At 43.4% G+C, this 23,132-nt stretch overlaps 1 protein-coding gene across 1 annotated transcript in view; it reads right to left on the bottom strand.

Moving 5' to 3' along the window:
- The window catches only part of LOC124615906, a 31,710-nt gene extending 13,236 nt beyond the window's left edge, over positions 1-18,474 (bottom strand). The window contains exons 1-2 of the mRNA XM_047144082.1: positions 18,291-18,474; positions 18,064-18,199 (exon numbers count right to left, since the gene is read on the bottom strand). Coding sequence (XP_047000038.1) covers positions 18,064-18,124 — 61 coding nt within the window. The 5' untranslated portion in view covers positions 18,125-18,199; positions 18,291-18,474. The remainder of the gene's footprint in view (positions 1-18,063; positions 18,200-18,290) is intronic.
- Positions 18,475-23,132: the final 4,658 nt, after the last annotated feature.

Consider the following 23,132-nt stretch of genomic DNA (forward strand, 5'->3'; position numbering starts at 1 on the left):
TACTGCTTGAGCGTTTGGGATCCTTATCAGGTCGGATTGAGGGAGGACATAGAAGCAATTCATAGGCGAGCTGCTAGATTTGTTACTGGTAGGTTTTATCATAACGCAAGTGTTACGGAAATGCTTCAGGAACTCGGGTGGGAGTCTCTAGAGGAAAGGAGGCATTCTTTTCGTGAATCGCTACTGAGGAAATTTAGAGAACCAGCATTTGAGGCTGACTGCAGTACAATTTTACTGCCGTCAACTTACATTTCGCGGACACAAAGATAAGATAAGAGAGATTAGGACTCGTACAGAGGCATATAGGCAGTCATTTTTCCCTCGTTCTGTTTGGGAGTGGAACAGGGAGAGAATATGCTAGTTGTGGTACGAGGTACCCTCCGCCATGCACCGTATGGTGGATTGTGGAGTATGTATGTAGATGTAGATGTAGAAATTAAAATTGCTACACATCCAGTATTTAAAATAAAACTAAAGGCATTTTTAATAAAGCACTGTTTCTGTTCTGTAAAAGAATTTCTAAATATGTAAAAATACATGTTTGTTAAACAGTTACTGTTAAGATTGTAAGAATGGATACCTAATTTTAATCTAACTTCTTACTTTACTTACACTACAAGGCGAACAAAATAAAATTGGCCCAGAAAACATTTTCCATAATATTGACACAGGATTGACTCTTGTTAATGAACATCATAGACAATGCTGTAAATGGCCCCCACTGATGTCAATGCAGCACTACAGTTGATTTATCTAACATATATGCGTAGCAGCTCTGGGTGAGGGATAGCAGCAATAGCATTTTCAATGTTTTGTTGTAACTTTCTGGTGTGTGAGGATTATTTGAGAATACATTGATCCTTCGGTTTGTCCCAGGGTAAAAATCACAGAAGGGGAGATTGGGATCTGAAAGCAGTTTATTTCAGAAACTGAGATCAAGAGATTGATGTGGCCAGGAGACTGCATTGCCTCTGCTGATTGTCTTCTCCTCACTGAACAACTAATGCAGTTGTGACACGTGTGTCAAGGTTGGTTGTGCTCCCAATCTGTCTTGCTGAAAATATCTGTAAAAGTAATTGATCTTCTGCAAGTTTATCCACATGTTGGTTAAACAGTTTCTGAACATACAGGTCAGCATTAACAGTTTGGTGAAAGAATCATGTTTCAATGTGGACACCAGACATTGAACACCAAATGCCTATCTTCAGATTATGCAACAGCTGTTCAAAGTAGTGAGGGGGAATTTCTGGTGGATAACCATGCATGTTCTATGAGTTCATATACCCCAGCAGACTACACCAAGTCTCATCTGAAGAAATGAGAAACTGGGGGTCCAAAAGCCCTAATTTTACTTCACTCAGAAAACACTGTCAGAACTCAACATGCAAGAGTTCGTCTGAATGCTTTAACTCGTGCGCAGCAATAAATTTGTAAGGAAACAGATGCAGGTCCTTCTTGATAATGTTTTGACATGACAATTTAATAACTCCTACTTGCACAGGTAAACAGAGTTGTGATTTTGCTCAGGCAATGGAGGTCATTGAGGTGCTGCCAGCACTTCCACTTAAGCTTAGATTAGATTAGATTAGATTTACTTTCATTCCAATTGATCCGTAGTGAGGAGGTCCTCCAGGATGTGGAACATGTCAGAAAAACAACAATACATGACAAATATTTAAACTAAAACAAATAAGCTAATGTACCATTCCACAGGTCCCAAGTGGAATGATCGTCAATTTTTAATGAACACTAAGAGTCATTTTACAAATACTATTGCACTGAGTTTAAAATAAAAAAGTTTTTTATTTATTTATAAGGTAAGAAACATGTAATACAACTACTGTAATACTTATTTACAATGAACACATTACTGCACTGAAATGGTGCAGAAGTTAGATTATACTTACACACACACACACACACACACACACACACACAAATTTTCAGTGAACACATTACTGCACTGAAATTGTGCAGAAGTTATGTTGTACTTATATACAAATCAGTTGGTTTTCCTCAGAAATTCATCAATGGAGTAGAAGGAGTTGGCCACCAACAAATCCTTTAGGCTTCTCTTAAACTGAATTTCATTGGTTGTTAAGCTTTTTATGGCTGCTGGCAAGTTATTGAAAATGTGTGTTCCTGAATAATGCACACCTTTTTGTACAAGACTAAGTGACTTTAAATCCTTGTGAAGATTATTCTTATTTCTAGTATTGATTCCATGAATTGAGCTGTTGGTTTGAAAAAGTGATATATTTTTAATGACAAATTTCATTAAGGAATAAATATATTGGGAAGCTGTAGTTAGTATCCCTAGTTCCCTAAACAGGCTTCTGCAGGATGTTCTTGAGTTCACACCACATATAATTCTTACTGCACGTTTTTGTGCCCGGAAAACTTTAGCTTGGCTTGATGAATTACCCCAGAAAATAATCCCATATGACATTATGGAATGAAAGTAAGCATAGTATGCCAGCTTTTTCATTTTTATATCCCCTATGTCTGACAAAATTCGCATTGCAAACAGAGATTTGTTAAGACGCTTCAGCAGTACTGTGGTGTGCTCCTCCCAGTTGAATTTATTATCAAGCTGTAATCCCAAGAATTTAACACCGTCCACTTCTTCTATCTTCTTGTCATCATATGTTAGACATATACTCTTGGGACACCCCTTACAAGTTCTGAACTGCATGTAGTGTGTTTTTTCAAAGTTTAGTGACAAAGAATTGGCTAGGAACCAGTGATTAATGTCTACAAATAGACGAGGAAGCCATGTCAATCGAGCGTCGAAAACCAGTCATAAGAATCGATATGTCTCCACTACAGTGAGTGGTTCGTCATGAAGGTAAAGTTCTGGGTCCGGATGAATGGCACGACACGGACAGAAGTGCATGACACATGACTTTGCGGCTGAAAACTGGAAGCCGTGGGCTAGAGCCCATGACTGAGCCGTGTGGGTGGCTCCCTGTAGGCGCCGCTCAGCAACACCAGTACTGGAGCAGCAGTACGAAATGTAGAAGTTGTCTGCATACAGAGAAGGCGAGGCGGAGGGCCCGACAGCTGCTGCTAGACCGTTAATAGCTGCTAAAAATAGAAAAACACTAAATACAGAGCCCTGCGGGACTCCATTCTCCTGGATATGGATGGAACTATGGGAGGCACCAACTTGGACATGGAAAGTACGAAGCGACAGGAAGTTTTGGATGAAAATCGGGAGCAGGCCTCGGAGACCCCACTCACACAATGTGGTAATGATATGATGTCACCAGGTCGTGTCGTATGCCTTACGTAAAAGACGGCAACCAGATGTTGGCGTCTGGAAAAGGCTGCTTGGATGGCAGACTCGAGGGACACAAGATCATCAGTGGTAAGCAACACTGGCGGAAGCCACCCTGACTTGGAGCCAATAGGCCACGTGACTCCAGAACCCAACCCAACTGCTGACACACCATACATTCCAGTAACTTACAAAGAATGTTGGTGAGGCTGATGGGCCAATAGCTATCCACATCAAGTGGTTTTTTACCTGGATTGAGCACTGGAATGGTGGTGCTCTCCTGCCATTGCTATGGAAAGACGCCATCGCACTAGATCCGGTTGAAGATGACGAGGATGTCACTTGTAGTCACATGAGAGATGTTTAATCACCTGGCTGTGGATCCAATCAGGCCCAGGAGCTGTGTTGGGGCAATGTGCAAGGGCACTGAGAAGCTCCCACTCTGTAAATGGGGCGTTATAGGTTTCACTGTGGCATGAAGTGAATGGGAGGACTTTCCCTTCCAGCCTCCGTTTGAGAGTGCGAAAGGCTGGGGGGGTAATTCTCCAACGCAGAGGCTCGAGCAAAGTGCTTGGCAATCGTGTTTGCGTCGGTAGATAACACGCCATTTGTGGTAACACCGGGAACACCTGTTGGGGTCTGGTACCCGAAAAGACGTTTGATCTTTGTAATCTTTGCCCAGACTTGGGAAGGTGATGTATGGCACCCAATGGTCAAGACGTATCTCTCCCAAACTCCTGCTTCCATCGTTTGATGAGTTGGCGAACATAGCCATGAAGCTGTTTAAAGGCTATGAGGCACCCCAGGGAAGGGTGCTGCTTATGCTGCTGTAGATCTCAACGATGCTCCTTAATTGCTTCAGCGACTTTCGGTGATCACCAAGGGACTGCCTTACGCCACGGGCACCCTAAAGAGCGATGGATCACGTTTGCTGCCGCAGAGACGATTGTTGTAGTCACCTGCTCAACCATCACATCAATGTTACTGTGTGGGGAAGATTCAATGGTGGCAGCAGAGGTGAAAGTTTTCAGTCCACCTGGTTTAAAGCCCATCTGGGCAGGCGTGCATTGGCCTGAAGCTGGGTAGTGACTGGAAGATGGGGAAATGGTCACTACCACACAGGTCGTCATGCACTCTTCAGTGGATATATGGGAGAAGTTCTGGGCTGCAAATTGATAAATCAAAGGCAGAGTAACTACTATGAGCCACACCGAAACGTGTGGCAGCCCCAGTGAGGCAGAGTTTGAACTGAGACAGAAAATTTTCGACATCTCTGCCTCGGCCAGTAAGCACGGTGCCACCCACAAGGGGTTATGGGCGTTAAAATCTCCCAAAAGTAGGGAAGGTTTAGGGAGTCAATCAATCAGTGCAGTTAATACATTCAGGGGTACTGCATCATTTGGAGGAAGAGATACATTGCCAACAGTTATTTCCTGCATTGTCCTTATTCTGACAGCCACAGCTTCAAGAGGTTTTTGAAGGGGCACAGTGTCACTACAGACTGAGTTTAGGACATAAACGCAAACTCCACCTGACACTATATTATAGCCGCTACAGTTCCTGTAACATACCTTATAGCCACGGAGGGCAGGGGTCCACATTGCCGGGAACCAGGTTTCCTCAGGGGCAATGCAGATAGCAGCTGTAAAGCTTAACAGTTGCGTAGTTCAGCCAGGCGGTGGAAAAAACTGCCGCAATTCCACTGGAGGATGATGTCATCATGAGACTGGGAAGCCAAGGAACATTCAGTGAGGTGGTTTACGCCTCAAAGTCACCTGATGCCACCGACTTTTTGCCTGAGCAGTCTATATCCATTGTGTCTGAGGGTCTGGCGAGATCTAGGTCCTCAGCGGACACCAGAATCTCCACCCCATCTTCAGACGCAGCGCTCATAGGTTGCAGTGGCGGAGCTGATGATGCCAGAACTGTTGTAGCGGCAGTGTAAGACAATGTCATACGTACAGGATTCAGTCATTCAAATTTTCTCTCAGCCCCAGTGTAGATGCCGGTCCAGGGTCTTGTACTCCATGATTTTCCTTTCTTTCTGGAGAATCCTGCAATCTGGTGAGCAAGGCGAATGGTGCTCTCTGCAGCTGATGCAGAAGAAAGGCGGGGCACATGGAGTATTGGGATGTGATGGGCGTCCACAATCTCAACATGTGACGCTGGAAGTACGGCAGGAAGACATATGGCCGAACTTTCAGCACTTACAGCACCGCATTGGGGGAGGGATATAGGGTTTTAGATCATAGTGGTAGACCATCACCTTGACCTTCTCGAGCAATGTATGACCCTCGAAGGCCAAGATGAAGGCACCAGGGGCAACCTGATTATCCCTCAGACCTCGGTGGACATATGATACCTTGGACCATATTTAAGCTCTTATGCGGCACTTGTCACAAGCGAGTAATGTCCATGACTGGGCAGCAGATGCTGTTTTGATCACGACTGACCCAGATCTCATTTTGGACAGTCCCTCCACCTCCCCAAACGTAAATGCTCAACAAAAAACCGAGGCTTCATCATCATGAAAAATTCTCCATCAACTCTTGAACAAATGAGGTACTGGGGTGAATAAGTTTCAGCCTGAGTTCCTCCCATGGTGTGGCCAGGGAGGGGAACGATTTGGGGTTGTACTTCTGTGCGTTGAATTGAGCTCATGAACGCTTAGAGGCTGCTGGTGTTTCACCACCAGCAAGAGATGATAGATTACGCTTCATTGCGTGTCATCCACCCTGATGCCACCCACTCTGACCACGGGCCCTACCCACGGGCGCCACCCAGCCAAAGCAAAGGCCACCTGACAGGATGGCCTTTCCGGGAGTCCTGATGTCCCAGAGGGATGGGCCTCTAGCCCTTGGTATACGTGGGGAGTTAATGGCGCAAGCATCAGCAGAGTGATCCCTGTGTGATCAGGGGCCTACAACCAACAGGATACATGGCAGCCCATCACAACGAACTGGCTGCCGTGCTGGATATCAGGTGCAAAGTAGTCCATGGTCATCATCGACACAGAAAGTGACACTCCATAGTGCATGGTGGAAAACACACCCAGGAAGCTGTGTCCCACAAGAGATGGAGAATGTGTGGGACTGAAATGCGACAATGAGAAAGTGGGCTAAAGATCTCAATGCACGATGGACACGATGCACCATATAAGGCACCATTCCCCAATTGGCTTTCTCTTTGGAAAAATTTTGAAGAATGGAGGTCAAACACTACAGAGGATCATCACCTAAAGGCCAAAACATGTGAAATTCCTTGTAGTTGCCTCTTACGACAGGCAGGAATACCTCGGGCCTATTCTTACCACCAGACCCACAGGGGGGCATCCTTCTGTAATCCGACCTTGTGCTATGTCTCTAATGAGCATCCACTTACTTTCACTTTTTTTTTACCCAGACTAAATATAACTGTATTTTCATTTTAACCTGTCCAATATTACGAGGGTAGTTTGAAAAGTTCTCGGAATCACCACGAGACGTCAGCACCAGTGCAACGCGTTGTTCACGTGATGTTCATTGGATTGTTGGCTGTAAACACGTGCCACATTGGTGCTCTTGGGAGAGAGCTGTGGCGGTGACGCGGCTCAGTTGTTGTTCCTGCGTAGTGATTTGCAAAGATGGGAAAAAATCGAGATTGAGCAGTTATTAAGTACTTCGGAAAGAAGGTATGAAAGCAAAGGACATTCATGCTGATTTCCAGAGTACACTGGGGGACTCTGCTCCTTCATATTAAACTGTTGCCAAGTGGACAAATTAATTTAAATTTGGTTGGGAGAGCTTAGATGATGATCCGTGCAGTGGTCGGCCAAGATGTGCCACTACTCCAGAAATCTTTGCAAAAGCGCACAAAATGATCATGGAGGATCACCGATTGAAAGTGCATGAAACTGCTCGCACTTTCCAGATATCCTCTGAAAGGGTATATCACATTTTAACTGAAGAATTAGAAATGAAAAAATTATCTACAAGATGACTATTGCAACTTTTTGACGCTGGATCAAAAATGCACGAGAACGGACATATCGGAACAATGTTTGGCCCATAAGAGAAACCAACAAGATTTTTTGTGCTGGTTTGTGACTACAGACAAAACAACGGTCAAACCAGTAGAAACATGCTGACTCTCTGCCACCAAAGAAAGCAAAGACAATTCCTTCGTTGGGAAAGGTCATGCCATCAGTGTTCTGGGATGCGAAAGCGGTTCTGTTTGTAGATTATCTCCTCACTGGGCAAACAATTACTGGAGAATATTATGCTAACCTCCTGGACAACAAAAGATACGTGAAGGTTTACCAAGGAAGAAAGTCATCTTCCATCAACACAATGCGCACCCGCATACATGTGCCGTCGCCATGGCAAAATTACACAAACTATGGTATGAGTTGTTGCCACACCCGCCTTAATTCACCTGATATGGCTCCGTCAGACTTCCATCTCTTCCCAATACTGAAAATTTTTCTTGGTGGACGAAGATTCACTTTAAATGAAGACTTGATAGCCAGAGTTGACAACTATTTTGCAGACCTTAGGACACTCATTTTTGAGATGGGATCAAGGCACTGGAACATTGTTAGACCAAGTGCATGAATCTACAAGGAGACTACACTGAAAAATAGTGAGAATTTTTCAAACCACCCTCGTACTTGTACTATTTGTGCTGTATGACAAAACTGGACCAACAAAAAATTCAAACCAAAAGAAGTGATACGTGAATGATAAAAATCCTATGACCCATTGGGGATCGAACCAGGACTTTCATAGCCTCAGTCTGTCACTTTAACCTCTGAGACATCTAACCACTATACCACTATATGGTAAATTAAATTGGAATCAACATACTAATAAACTAATCACAATGTACAGTTCAGCAGGTTTGCTCTAAGAAGTTTCTCATTTTGTTGGTCTAAACATAAGAAAGGTGGCTTATTCTGCATGTTGTCAGTTTCCTTTGTCTTATGGGATTAATTTCTGGAGTGGTGCACCTAATAAAAATAATGTATTTATTCAACAAAATCAATCTGCAAAAGTATTTTGTAAGGCAGATGACCACACCTATCGCAGAATCATATTTAATGATCTTTACACTAACTTCACAGTACCTTTACTACTTCCGCTACTTTCTGGTTGTAATAATAAAAATAAAGTTTCAGGTGTCTGCAATTTGCACAATCATAACAGCAGACACAAAAATAATTTTCATGTAGACTTTTTCTCCTTGTCTTGGATTCATAGGGCAGTTAAGTATTTTGTTACGAAGATATTCAACTAACCCTAGCTAATATAAACTGAGAATCTGAAAATCTGTACCAATTCAATAGACAATTCAAAACATACTGTTGAAACCCTTTGTGGGTGATGCACACTACTGTGAATGATGTTTCCCTGGCTGTAATTAAGAACACTTTTATTCACAGTACAAGGTCACAATAAAGTTTGGTTCTTGCTAACAACTGAAAGAACATCCATGATCATGTACGAGCAACAGAAGTAATGTGTGCTGGTATAATACCAGTCCTGTTGTGGATTCTCGTCCTCAGTGCTTGTTGGAATGACATCTGTAGCAGTGTGCTTTATTGGGCTTGCAGTGCAACATCACAACACGTAGACAACACAGCACATATATGATGTGGAGATGAGTGTGGTGTGGCAATGTAGATGCCAGCATTCAGGCTGGTTCAGGGAAGTTCTGCCTGATGGAGTTCAAGGTGCAACTGGCTCCTGGTCCGGAGCTGATCGAGCAACAGAATGCTGCCTCTTGGAGGTTGCATTCTGCTTTAAATATCCAGCAGGTTGAAGGATACCTGTAGAACTAAGATGGCCACATGAACTGCAAATGAAAACTGGTTCCTCGACAGCAGCAGTGCTGCAATTCTGCTGATGCACACACAGCAGGTATCCCCTAATGGCACCTGTACAATCCATGTATCAACAGGTTTTTTATATACATTATCATGTCCACAACACATTATTCTCTTGTGATATTTGTAAATAGTCTCAGAAGAAAAATGCCTGTGGGCTACAGGTAGGCAAACCTACAGGGCAAAGATGTTGCACAGGAAGTGTGATGTAGTGGTGTACGTGTGATACACAGCATTCCTCCCCTTAAGAAAGCACAGGAGGGGGGGGGGGGGGGGTTGAAGCCATCTCGATGAAGGCTGCTGATCTTGCACCCCACCACTCACAGGCTGTGCCATATATGTCCATAGGATCGGTGCTCCCCCATACGATGTGGGAGGTGCAAGGAGAACTCGGGGTGGCTGCAGCCCTATCTCAGGAACCCAGTACCCAAGGTTGTGAAGCAGCTTCTTCGATGTGTGGATGAACCAAGCAGAGTTGTGAAGCGAAATACAGGAGAATAAGCAGCGCAGGCAGTGAAAACAGGTGTGAGCTGGCCAAAGGCCATACAGGCAGGCTCAGCGACCAGGTGGTGGCATGGTGTGAGTGGTGAAGATGCCAATGGCTGAGTAGTGATGGTGGCAGGTACTAGGGTGCACTGGGAGACTTGCTTGACAAATGCAGGCATTGGAAAATTGATGGCATGAATGGGAGATGTGCTGTTGACAGGCCACGGTGGCACTGGCTGACTGGGCTCAACCATTGCGAGTGATGAGTGCCGGTGATGCTGACAATAGATATAGTGACAATGGGCATGGATGAACCAGCGATCACTGGCTGTGAGAGTGTAGAAGAGGGACGGACAGGTTAGAAGCATGGTAGGGCAAGTCAGGAGCATGATAGGCCATGTCAGGAATGCAGTAGGGAAGGGCACATTAGAAGAACATTGCTACTTTTTTGTAGGGTGGAGCCCGGAAGGTGGAGAGGTACAACAAAAAGGAACGGGAAAGAACAGGAAGAGAGGAGAGACCAAAGTGATGGAAAATGTCATCAACTAATGTGTCATGCATAAGGGTACACGAAGAGGCTGGCCAGAAAGTGGCCAGGGAGCGACAGGAATGTTGTCCCGTAATGGGTGCAGGAGCATAGGCAAGAATTTGGCCGGAGTGAGGTCAAGGACAGTGGGAGGATTTTTGCCATATTGTGTGTATGAAGCAACAGAACAGCTGGCCAGAGAGAGGTCAGGGGAACTGGTAGGGTCACCACTGCAGCGTGCATTACAGCATATAAGTATCTACACTACCGAGAGGGAAGAAAAGGAAGTGTGTTACACAAAAGAAGAGGCACGCAGTGCTGCACTGTCTTCAAGAGAAAGAGGTTGACCATATTGGCTTGAAGTGGCAGTGCATGTTGGTGAGTAGCGTCAAGCTCGGCTGTGGGAGCACAGCATCGGGTTTGGCTGCAGTAGAGCCAGAGAATGATACTGGGACTAAAGACCACAAATTTATCATCAGCGAAGATGTTGCTCCCCCCTCCCTAATGGAAGGCTAGCTGTGGCTGTACCAAGGTGAAGACACAGAAGGCAAGCTGTGTCACATGTGGCTGGAAAACAACAGTGGCTGGGCAGCAATTATGTTGTGGTGCTTTGTGAAGATTGCTGGCTATGGCTACTGTACTGTGGAGAAGCCAGGCATGGGTGCAGTGTTGAATGCGGCATGAGGAATGTAAGCGCAGACTTCGGTCCCAGATGAAGTGGTGCACTGCCCTCATGAGGGAGGCCAGTCATGCTGTATCTTTGTGGTGATAATGCAGGATTACAAAAGGAGCAGGTGGCGGTGAATGGGTGGTGCTTGAGGTTGGCTGCAGTGAGATCAGAGTGGTGTTGGAGGAGCCAGATGATGTATCCTGAGCTGTGCGACCATCATGAGGAAGGTTGGCTACAGCTGCAACTTTGTGGTGAAGGCACCAAGTGGCAGGGCAGCATCTGATGCAGTTGATGGACGGGTCCCGGTGGCTGGCAAGACCACAACGTCTGCTGACCCCAAGAGCTGCAGCATGTGGACTTAAACCTTGTCACTAACAGATGACCACATGATGCCAACATCAGGAAAAGGACTGACTGTGGATGCAACTTTTGTAGCAATATCTGCAATATCAGGCGTCGCTGGAAGTGAGCAGTGGACCTGCAGTGGACAAGACAAGGTACGGTGTGGACGGACAATACCCTTGTCACCAGCTTGGAATGTGTAGAGCCACCCTTGAGAGGAGGGCTGGCTTCAGCTACAGGAGCATTGGATATGACCAAAGGAGTATGAGAAGGTGACAGATGAAACCAGAGCTTGGTGCAGGAGCCAGTGAAGGTGCCAGAACAAAGTCTGATGCTGGATCAGTCATGATAAATGAACTTGGCCTGTAACTTTGCTCCACTTTTTGTGTGTTTACTATTCCCACCAACTGACATACAATGTCAGACATATATTATCTGCTATCATAGACAGAATGTGGACTCAGTATGTGCTCTTGCTGTGCTGGTGATAGGCCAGGTACGAATCACCTGTGTGCCGATTATCGGCACGATTGAGTTCTGGCTGTGAGTGTTAAGGTCGATATTGGACTTGCCAGAGATACTGGGGGCGCCGAGTGGCCCTCTGGCGATGAGGAGTGGAGCATTAGACAGTACCAAGCGAGGAGGACAGAACGGCAGAGTGTTGGGGGTCAGAATTGTGCATTTAATAATTTTGGCACTCTGTGGTTGTGGACTGGTGGTGAAACCGAGACGCTTGGGAATTCAAGGCTGCTGTGGAACGATAAGCCGTGGGCTCTGCAATTGTATGGACGCAATTACGGAGAGCTGTGGCCAATGTCGTTTGTGGGTGTTTTGCCACGGCAGATAAACAAGACACCTTGGGCTCAACCTGAACATGCTGTGCTGTAGCATGTTCGCCCACAATAAGGACGTCATGATATTGGAGAAGAAAGTAGTGGAATACAGTACATGTATTAACCTTCAGTGACTTCTCCAGTGTTAGTTGCTTAACTGTATGGAGATTGAGCAACAACTGTCACTTTTCAAAGGAACTGACAAGTGTGTCAAAGTGTGGCCAATGCCGGATGGGCGTTGTCATAAAGTTGTTATATTTCTTATTTGTGAACATAAGTTTATCATGATTAGTCATTGGATAGATTTGAAATTCAGTTCTGTGCTGTAGTTCAGTGGGTTATAAATACTGGAATTTACCATATCTACTAACTGTGAGTTTTGTATATTTTTTATATCTGTGTGTTAAATGAAGGATAATTTTGAAGTTTGAAAGGTAGCTTTCTACCATTACGCTTCTGTAAGTTTTTATTGGAAGTGATGTTGTTTGCTACTGTTATTGGTTGAGAATTTATTACCCAAAGGAACAGTTATTTAATCAGTCTTTTATGAAGTGTTTTAAGCAGTTATTGAAGGCACCCATCTCCATCAGCCAATCAACCATGGCCAGTTGGGAACGGGCATTGATGTAATGTTAGGGAACTAGAGGCTATTTGCTAAGATGTGGCAAAGCTAATCCTGTTGTTTGTTGTTATTGTTGAAGTGTCTAGTCACCCCTAAATTAAATAATAATCATGCACATTGGTAGCAGAGCATGGTTGATTGGATGGAGGGAAGTGTCTTCAAACTGTCAAAAATTAGGTTGTAGTATAAGATTGCTCGCTATTATTTTGGACCTGATACTGCTATAAGTATTCCAGGATGCCATCGAATCTGGTGAATGATGCAACTTTATTGAGGAGAAGTGAGCTGATGTATGAACTTCAAAGGAGGGGTTTGGAACCACAAGGCAATGTAACTTAATTGTTAAGGAATAATATGCACCTACCAGTAATGATAAAAATTACTGAAAAAAGAAATGAGTTTGACCACTGCTGCTATAGTTGTGTCGCTTGAGGAAATTTTGGTAAGTGTTGGTGGTTTGGATGTGGGTTCACTAACCGAAAATCAAGTTAGGAGGTTACATGCGAGATATGCCCATTATCTAAATTGGGTGGATGATTTAGTAGGTATGGAGAGGGAGGAAGAGAATGTAATAAGGGATTATTTAAAGTGAATCAGTGATAGGCTGGCTTGCGTTGGAGGACTGGAAAGTGAAGTGGAAAGTGTGTCAGGGCAGGCTGAGCGACGGTGTGTGGAGTAGAATGCGTTTTCAGATTGGCCTTATATGAAATTACCTCAACTCATGCAAGATTATTTGAGACAATGTAAGGAATGATGTTTAGATTCAGAAGAGAATATTGTGGAGTTTTTGTATTTTATCAACAGTTTTCAGCGGAAAGCGCGAACTGTTAACATGATGGGCCTGGAAATTTTGAAACTCTTAGTTGGAAAGGTAAAGGGAGAGTTGTATGTATGTTAATCGAGGACCTAGAAACAACGGACAGGCTCCGTCCCCGCCGCAGCCGCAGTGGTCCACAACCCCACGACGACTACCGCAGTCCACTTCACCCCTCCGCCACCCCACACCAAACCCAGGGTTATTGTGCGGTTCAGCTCCCTGTGGACCCCCCCCCCCCCCCCCCCAGGGAATGTCTCACACCAGACGAGTGTAACTCCTATGTTTGCGTGGTAGAGTAATGGTGGTGTACGCGTACGTGGAGAACTTGTTTGCGCAGCAATCGCCGACATAGTGTAACTGAGGCAGAATAAGGGGAACCAGCCTGCATTCGCTGAGGCAGATGGAAAACCGTGTAACAACCATCCACAGACTTGCCGGTTCACCAGACCTCAACACAAATCGCCGGGCGGATTCGTGCTGGGGACCAGGCTCTCCTTCCCGCCAGGAAAGCCGTGTGTTAGACCGCGCGGCCAACTGGGCGGGCTAAAGGGAGAGTTACTAGAACACCTGTTGAATGCGATTCAGGAGAGACTAACATTGGAACAATTTAGAGGGAAAATTTGCACCTTGATTCCACCCCGTGCATTGCAAGAATTAGTTTATAGGGAGTATGGTCGAGAACAGGGGGATAATGAAAAGATTGTCGACTTTGTTGAGAGAGTTAGAGAGAGTGCGCTAGCCTTGTGCCTGCCATACTGTGGAAGAGAAATTGTATTACATATTGTTCAAGGATTACGACTAGATGATAGACAGAGGGCAGTATTTGGTGGGACACCACAAATGTTTGCCCAGCTGAATGAATTAGTAAGGAACATCCAGGCTATTATGTATGTAGACTCACGGAGGGCAGGGCAAGCCACTAATTATGAAAGGGTACATGGACAGGAGAACCGGTTGGATAAGACGGAATGGAATAGGAATGTTCAGGCAAACAATAGGAATAGTAAGGAAATTACTTCTACGAATCAGCAGTGGAAAAAGGAAAGTAAGATAAGGTGTTGGATTTGTGCGAAGTTAGGTCACATTAGTAGGAATTGTTGGAAGAATAAGCCGGAGACGTCCTGACAATTACAACAAGAGGTAGGAATGGAACAGAAAGAGATCTGTGCAATGAGTAGAGGGGAGGAACAGGGTTTACGTTTTGTATGCTGTGTTGTGAATGAGGATCCTGTGTGTGCTTTGTTGGACTCTGGTTGTGCTGTTATGGCGATTGAAGAAAATTGGTATAACCATAACAGTGCTATTTGTAAGTGGAGTAAAATAGAAAAGGATACAGTTAAATACAAGGCCATAAATCAGTCCAGTGTAAGAGTGAAGGGTGTTGCATGGGCTAAACTGAGAATTAGAGATTTCACGTGGAGGGTGAGGATGCGAGTGGTAAGCAGGTTTGCCACGACATGCATTCTAGGAGCTGATGTTATTAAAAAGGGCAATTGTATGGTCGCAATTATGGTAAGCTGTGGCTGACGTCGTTTGTGGGTGTTTTGCCATGGAAGATAAACAAGACACCTTGGGCCCAACCTGAACCTGCTGTGCTGTAGCATGTTCACCCACAGTACGGATGTCACGATATTGGAGAAGAAAGTAGTGGAATACGGTACATGTATTAACCTTCAGTGATTTCTGTGGTGTTAGTTTGCTTAACTGTATGGAGATTGAGCAACAACTGTCACTTTTCAAAGGAACTGACAAGTGTGTCAAAGTGTGGCCAATGCCGGATGGGTGTTGTCATAAAGTTATTATATTTCCTATTTGTGAACATAATTTTATCAGGATTACTCATTGGATAGATTTGAAATTCAGTTCTGTGCTGTAGTTCAGTGGGTTATAAATACTGGAATTTATCATATCTACTAACTGTGAGTTTTGTACATGTTTTCATATCTGTGTGTTAAATGAAAGATAATTTTGAAGTTTGAAAGGTACCTTTCTACCATTATGATTCTGTAAGTTTTTATTTGGAAGTGATGTTGTTTGCTACTGTTATTGGTTGAGAATTTATTACCCAAAGGAACAGTTATTTAATCAGTCTTTTATGAAGTGTTTTAAGACTTCTTGTTGTTGGTGAACTATTACTAATAAATTATGTAAATTAGTAATATTGTGTAAGCAGTTATTGAAGGCACCCATCTCCATTAGCCAATCAACCATGGCCAGTTGGGAACGGGCATTGATGTAACATTAGAGAACTAGAGGCTGTTTGCTAAGTTGTAGCAACACTAATCCTGTTGTTTGTTGTTATTGTTGAAAAGTCTAGTCACCCCTAAATTAAATAATAATTCTGCACACCTGTGCCAGTTCTTGCTGCATTGCTAGGTAAAATGTAGCATTGATTCAGCTGATAAGGGTCCATGTTATTGTCCAGCAGTGCAGGCTTGTATGAAACCATGCAAAATTTGAAGCCCTCTACCAAGTCTGAGAAGCTTAACTTTGAGTTACTCTCTCAGTTGTTCACAAGTTATTTTGGACGTCAGACTCATGTGGTGGTGGCACAGTTGCAGTTCAGCAGCCATCGCAAGTGTGTTGCATTGGAAGAGGATACAGCATGGAGTATGTTTTTCCTACTATGAGATCAACTCAGTATTGGCCAAGGGGTCCTCATATTGTCATGGAGGAGCGAAGCTGTCATCCCTCCAGCGTTTCATCCTCACAAACTCCAGCTGCTGCATGTGTCACCTGGAATGTACACTATGTTATCAAAAGTATCTGGATGGTGATACGCCTGTACGCGAGATTTACACACTCTTAAACATCCCTAGGTCCACTGTTTCCGATGTAATAGTGAAATGGAAACGTGAAGGGATATGTACAGCACAAAAGCGTACAGGCCGACCTCGTTTGCTGAATGACAGAGACCGCCGACAGTTGAAGAGGGTCGTAATGTGTAATAGGCAGACATTTATCCACACCATCACACAGGAATTCCAGACTGCATCGGATCCACTGCAAGTACTAAGACAAGTAGGGAGGAAGTGAGAAAATTTGGATTTCATGGTCAAGCGGCTGCTCATAAGCCACCTATCACATCGGTAAACGCTAAATGATGCCTCGCTTGGTGTAAGGAAAACTGGACAATTGAACAGTGGAAAAACAATGTGTGGAGAGATGAATCATGGTGCACAATGTGTCGATCCAATGGCAGGGTGTGGGTATGGCAAATGCCTGGTGAACGTCACCTGCCAGCGTGTGTAGTGCCAACAGTAAAATTTGGAGGCAGTGGTGTTATGGTGTGGTCATGTTTTTCATGGAGGGGTCTTGCACCCCCCCGCTGTTTTGCATGGCACTATCACGACACAGGCCTACACTGATGTTTTAAGCACCTTCTTGCTTCCCACTGTTGAAGAGCAATTTTGGGATGGAAATTGCATCTTTTATCACAATTGAGCACCTGTTCATAATGCACAGCCTGTGGCGGAGTGGTTACACGACAACAACATCCCTGTAATGGACTGGCCTGCACAGAGTCCTGACCTGAATCCTACAGAACACCTTTGGGATGTTTTGGAAGGCCGACTTCATGCCAGGCCTCACTGACCGACATCGATACCTCTCCTCAATGCAGCAATTTGTGAAGAATGGGCTGCCATTCCCCAAGAACCTTCCAGCACCTGATTGAACATATGCCTGCAAGAGTGGAAGCTGTCATCAAGGCTAAGGGTGGGCCAACACTATATTGAATTCCAGCATTACCGACGGAGGACGCCATGAACTTGTAAGTCATTTTCAGCCAGGTGTCCGGATACTTTTGGTCACATAGTGATGAAGGCTTTGGCATGGCAGCACAGCTACAGGCTGGCTGTTAACTGTGATACTGAATGTCTTGTGTGAGCTTGCACAGCCTATGTGGAGAACCAGGTTGTGCCAGTTTTCCTCTTGGCTAGTCCTGGAGCCCCGTTGGGACAGGATGCATGTCAGCATCATGACCCTTTCTTGAAAGTGTATGTTTGTCAAAGGTGGATTAATTGTCCAATTTTCCATATGTAGCAAAAGATATCAACAGCAGCTGTTCATGCATTGTCAGTTATTTTTGCTATCAAGGGCTTCCCCCAGATCCTTGTATCCGATAATAGTCAGTGATTTGTGTTGCAGCTGTTTGAAGACTTTTTGCATTTGCAACAGTATCCAGTATCTGGATCCAGGATCCAGTATCCAGTATCTGGATACCACCATATATCACCATCTTCTAACTCAGAGGTGGAGAGATTCGTTTGAATTTTCAAGACCCAAATTAGGTAGTCCATGTCTGACTTGTCCTGCAACTATGCAGTGACTAGCTTTCTAGCCAAGTACTGTGCAATGCCAGATAATGAGTGCAGCCTGGTGGAACATTTGCATGGGTACCAGTCACAGGGTCTCTTAGCTTTGTTAAACCCTCAATCACATGTCCCAGAACATTATGGTCTCCCTCATTTTCTTTATGGGGCAGCTGTTTGGATCTGGCTTTTCAGCCGGCAGCAAAGGTGGCTGCTGAATGTAGTGGTGAGCCACAAAAGTCGATGTTTGTTCATGACGGATGTCAGTCTGGAGCAGCTGACCCATTATTCAAATTAGTTGTACCCATTACCTATTGGACTGGTGACACTGCTGTCTCTGCACCACCCACGCAACAGAGTAAGTTGAGGCATTTTTCCATTAGGAGGCTTCCAATTTCAGCAGCAGCTTGTACACCTGCTGTTGTCCTTACTGCTCCCACTGTCTCTCTGAAGAATAGAGTGCCAGCATTGATTTTTCATGTGATTCATGATGCTGAAGCCATTACCTTAAAACCTACACCCTCCTTCTTGCACTAACCTGTGGGTGAGTCCTTGCCTTTGTCAATGCAGGCAGAACAGCTGTTACTCCAGTCTCTGCTATCTTCCACCATTCTGACAGAGTTGGCCGAGTTGCTCTTGCCTTCTTTAGGGATTCTCAGGCCCTCTCCAGTCTTTCGATGGAGGTCATGGCAGAAATCTGGTCATATTTGGCCCCATGTGGCATTTTCCAGGAGGAGGGATTTTGTGGTATACACTGACAGAAACAAATCACAACACAAAATAGTAATTAATATAGAGTAATGAAATTTTGGGAATACATTTGTCTAGGTAAAATATTTAAGAAATTAACACTGCAAGAAGACACACTAATGTAAGCACAAGATAAGCCATTGGAAATGTGAAATGCTAGTACATTAATAACCTATGTAACTGCCATAATGTTGAATACAAGCATGCAAACGTGGATGAGTTGCACGGTGCCAGATATCAGTTTGTGGGATGGAGTTCCTTGCCTGTTGCACATGGTCAATCGATACAGGGACGGTTAATGATACTTGTGGATGGCACTGGAATTGTTGTCATATAATATTCTGTATGTGTTTGATTGGAGAGAGATCTGATGATTGAGAATGTCAACACAATCTAGCACATGTTGGGTCACAACAGCGGTATGTGGACAAGCATTATTCTGTTGGACGAACACTCCCAGGAATGCTGTTCATGAATGGCAGCACAACAGGTCGAATCACAAGATTCACATATGAATTTGCAGCCAGTGTGCATGGGATAACCACAAGAGTACTCCTGCTTTAATACTAACTTGCACCCCAGACCATAACCCCAGGTGTACGTCCAATGTGTCTAGCACGTGAACAGGTTGGTTGCAGGTCCTCAGCTGGACTACTACTAAACAACACATGGCCACCACTGACACCAGCTTTCATCAGAAAACACTAGAGACCTCCACCCCCTCTCTAATGCACTCTCTTTGACACCACTGAAGTTGCAAATGGCAGTGGTTTTTGGTCAGTGGAATGCACACTAGAGGGCATCTGGCTTGGAGTTGTCCTTGAAGTAACCAATTTGTAAAATTTGTTGTGTCATTGTGGTGCCATCGGCTGCTCAAATTATTTCTGCTACAGTTGCAATATGAAGCACCAAATACGATGTCTTCCCTCACAGTCGTGCCACACGGCCGTCTGGAGCCAGCGATCTTGTGAGCACACATTTCCGTAACCACCACTGCTAGCAATCATGTACAGTGGCTACATTCCTGCCAAACCTTTCTGCAATATTGCAGAAGGAACATCCAGCTTCTCATAGGCGTATTACACAACCTCATTCAAACTCAATGAGGTGTTGATAATGGCGTCCTTGTTGCCTTAAATGTGTTCTTGGCTAACATCAAGTAAACACGTATACTCAAAGCAAACCTGAATTGCATCCTCACTGTGATGCTACTAGCACCACTCTAATGCAACTGGTAAGAAATCTGGACAGACATCACCTTTCAGATGTACCAACTTTTGTTATGTCATACACCTCCTTGCATCAGCTGCCACAGACTGTGGTCATGTGTGTGTGTGTCGTGCGTCTGCACATGCGTGTATGTTGTCTGTTTTTGACAAATGCCTTTTTGGCTGAAAGCTTATGTTCCGACAGTCTTTCTGCAACTCAGCATTTCTGTATTGGTGAGTAGCAGCTATCCTTTTCATTATATTGTTACATCTCTTCTACTGAAGAAGACATGCTCTTAAGCCCATTTGTACTAGACAATTTTTTCCTTGTTTTGGGCTATACCCTCTCCTCCCAAAATACGGAAAGAGCTTGTAGTAGAAGAGATCCACTGTTATTTATTTACATTTTATAGCCTTCATTGGACAACTCTAGTCAACTTTATACGAAGAATTTTCCAGTTTTCTGTCAGCCCAGTACTTCTTCATTCTCGCGGATCTTATCCTTCTTTTTTTCATCGGAAATCACCCTTCCTATTGTCAGTTTGTTGATTCTCATTTGCGGTCTGGTTTGTTTGTCTGCAAGTTACCTGATTTTGTCATTTTTGCTTCTTACGTCTTCCAGTGTAATCTGTAGCTCATACATATCTTCTTTGATTTCTGTAATCCACTTAATATTGTACTTACTATTCCACAATTTTTCTATTGTTCTCCTGATGATCCTGTTCTCTGGTGTTCTGATTAGATGTCCGAAAAATGAAATGCATTTCTTCTGATTGTACTCATTACCAGTTCTATTTCCTTGTACACTGTTTCGTTTATAGCTACTCTCCAGTGTCCATCTTTCTGGCACGATTTGTTGATGCACGTTCTGATGATTCTTCTCCCTATTTTGAGTATTTTGTCTATTTGTGCAGTGTTAGTTGTTTTGAAGATGGTTTCACCTGTGTATGTTATTTCTGGTTGAGTGACTGTTTTGTAGTGTTTTAATTTTGTTGTTATTGACAGGCTCTTTTTGTTGTAGGTGTTCTTGGTGATATATTGTGCTCTAGTCAATTTGTTTATTCTGTCATGCCATGTTGGCTTTTCATTGAGGTTATATGTTATGATTTCTCTCAGATATTTAAATTTATCTACAATTTTGATTTCTTGGTTTCCTATAGCAATTTAGTTTATGAGTGGTGGGCCAGTTAACATGATGACTGTTTTTTCAAAGGATATTCCAAGACCAATTTTCTGTGCTATTTCCTGTAGTGAGATAACTTGTTGTTTGGTTTCCTGAATACTGTTGGACAAGAGAGCAAGGTCATCAGCAAATCCTAGACAATTTAAACTTATGTTGTCTTTGGGTCTTCCAATATGGATGTTCTTTGGGTTAGTCTTGTACCATTCCCTCATTATGTATTCTAAAGCACAGTTCAACAGCAGGGGTGCCAAGCAATCTCCTTGTCTGAAACCTGTTTTTATGATGAATGGTGCAGAGAGTTCCCCCATGAACTTGGCTTTTGATACAGTGTTGGTTAAGGTGAGTTCTATCAATTTGATTAATTTCTTAAGATTTTTAACATTGAAGGTCTATGGATACAGTCATATGCTTTTTTGAAGTCCACGAAGGTTATTACAAGAGGTTTATTTCGTTTCTTGTGATATGCTATGGCTAACTTTCTGCACAGCTTCTCCAAGGTCTGAAGCCTCCTTGGTATTCACCTAAAATTCCTCTAGTTGCTCTTTGATCTGCTTGTATAGGTTTCTGGAGGAAATCTTGTATTGCTGTATAAGAGAGAGATACCTCTGTAATTATCTGGGTTGCTTTTATTTCCTTTTTGTGGAGTGGGTGGATTATGGCAGTGGTTCAATGTTCAGGAAACTTTTCTGCTATCCAGATCTTTGTCAGGGCTATGTGTAAGGATGTCCGAACTGTATCACTGGCATATTTCCACATGTCTGCAAAAACTTGGTCTTCTCCACATGCCTTATAATTTTTCATCTCTCTGAGTGCTGTTTTTACCTCTTGGATTGTTGGAGGATTTATGAGATCAGGTGGAGTCCTGATGGGTGTGTGTGTGTATTAATTACTAAAAGTTCCTGGGGTTCTTCACAATTCAAAAGATTACTAAATGCTTTTGCCATGATTTCCGCATTTTCCTTATCATTATGTTCCATTTTTCCATCTTTTCTTTTCAGCATTAAAGCGAGAGGGCCAAATTTATGTAATTGTCTTCCAAACATTTTGTAAAAGTCTCTGGAATTGGTTTTATGGTAATTTTCTTCTACTGAGTCGATTAGATCTTTCTGTGATTGTCTCTTGGTTTGCCTGATAATTTGTGTGAACTTTTTCCTGATATTTTTGAGCTTGATTGCATTTTCTTCTGTTTTGTGTGTTTGAAATTTTATCCATGCATGATGTCTTTCTTCATGAATTTTTTCACATTCTGAGTTCCACCAGACAGGTCTCTTACGAGGGTTCAATGGGGCTAAATTTTCTGCTTGTTGCTTGAGAACTTGAACCAGTTCTTCTAAATTATCTGTCAGTTTTATATTTTGTGTGACTTCTCTATATCTATCATTTCTAATTTATTGGTGGAGATCGAAGTTCCTCTTTCTTTTATTGCAGAGATCCACTGTAAGAGATATCACAATGATTTTGACCTCTAACTTCCAATTCTGTCATGTCCAGACCAGTGTTCCTTACTTAAATTGATATAGTTACCCTCCTCAATCATCCCTACATGTTTGGAACATCATCGTGGAATCACCGTGTATATAATGCCCGATGGAATACGTGATTAATGTCAAAAGTGAATTTAAGATAAAAACTCTGCAATTCACAACCACAAGACTGGAGGTAAAAATAATTTCCATATAGACTATGCATCCCTACATAAAGTTCAGAATGGAGTTTTATATTCTGATTTGAAAGCCCATAAAAAGTTGCCAGTAAACATCAGGCAGGAAAGTAAAATCTGGAGCTATTCAAAAATGTATTAAAAGAGAAACTGTCAGAATGTCTGGACTCCAGGATGCATCTTTCATTTAATCTTTTTCCTGAACAGATCTTGACTTTTCCAGTATATAAACAGCTGATAGTATTCTGTGTAAAGTTACGTAAATGATTCATTTGAATTATTAGATATCAGCAGCTCCATAGTTTAAGAGAGGAAGCAGCGTATTTTTTCAAAGAAGCTGTTTTTCGCCAAATACCCATGAACATATACCAAGTAATTTAGAAGTAATTCCTATAATTAACAGTGTGAGTACCTTATTACTAGTCATAATTTGTCATTAGCATATTTTGCATAAGTAGCCTGCAGTTGCTGCTTCTGCCTGGTAGTAAATGCCTTGTTGGACACAAGCTAATTTCACAGTACTGTAGAAGCTACGAAGAACTGAAGGGGTGTGGGGGAAGGGGTCTGATTATACATTCA

This window comes from Schistocerca americana, chromosome 5 (assembly GCF_021461395.2).
Source record: "Schistocerca americana isolate TAMUIC-IGC-003095 chromosome 5, iqSchAmer2.1, whole genome shotgun sequence".
Taxonomy (NCBI): domain Eukaryota; kingdom Metazoa; phylum Arthropoda; class Insecta; order Orthoptera; family Acrididae; genus Schistocerca; species Schistocerca americana.